Source organism: Mandrillus leucophaeus, unplaced genomic scaffold, assembly GCF_000951045.1.
Source record: "Mandrillus leucophaeus isolate KB7577 unplaced genomic scaffold, Mleu.le_1.0 Scaffold254, whole genome shotgun sequence".
NCBI lineage: Eukaryota > Metazoa > Chordata > Mammalia > Primates > Cercopithecidae > Mandrillus > Mandrillus leucophaeus.
Genome location: NW_012102632.1, coordinates 3,913,665 through 3,915,485, shown reverse-complemented (window position 1 = coordinate 3,915,485; position 1,821 = coordinate 3,913,665). Strand labels below are relative to the sequence as shown.

At 60.7% G+C, this 1,821-nt stretch overlaps 1 protein-coding gene across 1 annotated transcript in view; it reads right to left on the bottom strand.

Moving 5' to 3' along the window:
• The window catches only part of ADAMTS7 (ADAM metallopeptidase with thrombospondin type 1 motif, 7), a 68,458-nt gene that overhangs the window by 15,176 nt on the left and 51,461 nt on the right, over positions 1 to 1,821 (bottom strand). Inside the window, exons 11-13 of the mRNA XM_011983732.1 lie at positions 1,446 to 1,615; positions 989 to 1,122; positions 6 to 75 (exon numbers count right to left, since the gene is read on the bottom strand). Of these exons, the coding sequence (XP_011839122.1) occupies positions 6 to 75; positions 989 to 1,122; positions 1,446 to 1,615 (374 nt within the window). The remainder of the gene's footprint in view (positions 1 to 5; positions 76 to 988; positions 1,123 to 1,445; positions 1,616 to 1,821) is intronic.

Genomic DNA, 1,821 nt, shown 5'->3' with positions numbered 1-1,821 from the left:
GGAGCCGTTGCCGTGGCACACACCACAGCGATCCTCCATAGCACCGGAGTCAATCTCAAAGTCACAGCCCACATTCTGCAACACACAAGGAGGGGAGGCTCCTGGTGCTGGCGGCCAGCCCTCTGTGGTCCCAGCCCCGGGGGCCAGCCAGGATCAGGAGGAGAAAGCTGGGAGTAGGGCGCAGGAGGCCTCTCTCTGGCCCTGCCCCACCCCAGCTGTGCCTCTGACCCAGGTGAACTTCTCTACCTCCCTGAGCCTCAGTTTCCTCAGATGTGAGATGGGGAGACCCACCCCTCGCTTAAAGGCATGTCGTGAGCATCACATGAGACAAGAGAAGGAAAGAGTTCTGCAAAGGCCACAGGCAGGCAGGGGATCTGACGCGCCATGGGCTCCTGACCAGCGCGTGCAGGGAATTTCAACGTCAAAGGCACTGGGGGTTGGCACCTCCCTGCTGGTCCTCCTCAGAGCCCAGGCCTTGATACTCCAGAGGCTTAGAGGGCAAGAAGCAGGGACAAGTAGGTGGCTGGGGACATAGGCAAAGAGGAGAGGCCATCGTTGTTATTAAAAATAAGAATAGATTTTGTTACCAAATACTAAGCACTATTCTTCGGGGCTCAGAGCCCTTCATGTCACCTGTGCCACCTCATTTAACCCCTTCTGTCAGGGAGCAAACCACTGCCTGGGGTCAGCCAGCCAGCAAGAGGTCAAGTCACTTTCTGGGCTTTGGTTTCCTGGTTGGGGCGATGCTGGTGCAGGCATCCAAGGAGATGCAGGGGGCGAGGCCTGACTGGGAGGGGTCCCCAGTGCCAGGAGGCATAGTAGGGGCTTTGCCTTAGAGGTCATACAGGGTAGGGGCTGGGAAGACCAAAGGCAGAGCATAGGGAGGGTGGCCTGAGGAGGACCAGGAGGGACCCAGGAGAGAGCCTGGGGCCTGCCAGTGGGGCTGGGGGCAGCCGGTGCTGGGAGAGCCTCTTCTAACCAGGCACACCTTGCAGATGCCGTTGATGCAGAGGTCCCTGCTGGCCCGGACCTGGTAGCAGGGGGTGCCATCAACCACGGCGTCCCGCAGCTTCTCGGCAAAGTACTCATTCGAGGGCCGGCAGTGCAGTTCGCAGGGGTTCACTGGGGGCCCAAGTAGAAGAGCCATTAGCAACAGCTGGGGCAGGAATGTGAAGGCCACCAAGAAGATCCCTCTGTGACACACATCCATAGCAGGCTAGAGGCTCCCAAGCAGCACCAACATGCTGGAGGCTCTGGCTGGGCTGGTAGCTATCTGCAAGGCTGCAGACTGGAGAGCTAGGGGTGAGCAGCAGCCCCAGGGGACATTGGGAGAGGCCCAGGCTTGGGGTGGAGACTGGGCCTCCTGCTTGCATCACAGGGTAACCTTGGACACACACACCCCCAGCCCTCTGAGCCTCAGTGTCTCCATGGGAGGCAGCACTCACCGTCATTGACCACGGGCACCCATGTGTGCAGCTGGCCCTTGTAGAGCATAGCGTCAAAGTGGCTGCACTGGATGTGGCGGAAGGAGGGGCGACCAGCGGGGCAGGCCTGCAGGTTGCAGAGGCGGAAGCGCTTCCGCTCACCCACACAGTATCTGCCTTTGTATTTGGGCCTGTGGGGAGGACCGGGGTGCGCCCCAGTGAGGAACTGGTGAATACTACTGCATGGCCACAGCCCAGAGCGAGCGGCTTCCTCCTGCACCCACACCCCAAGATCCCTGCCGCCCAGCTTTGTGCACGCTGCTCTCCTCCCTTGGGCTGCCCACCCTCTGGCCCAGACACACCCTCCCTGTTTGTAAGGACCTGTGGGGAGGTGGCA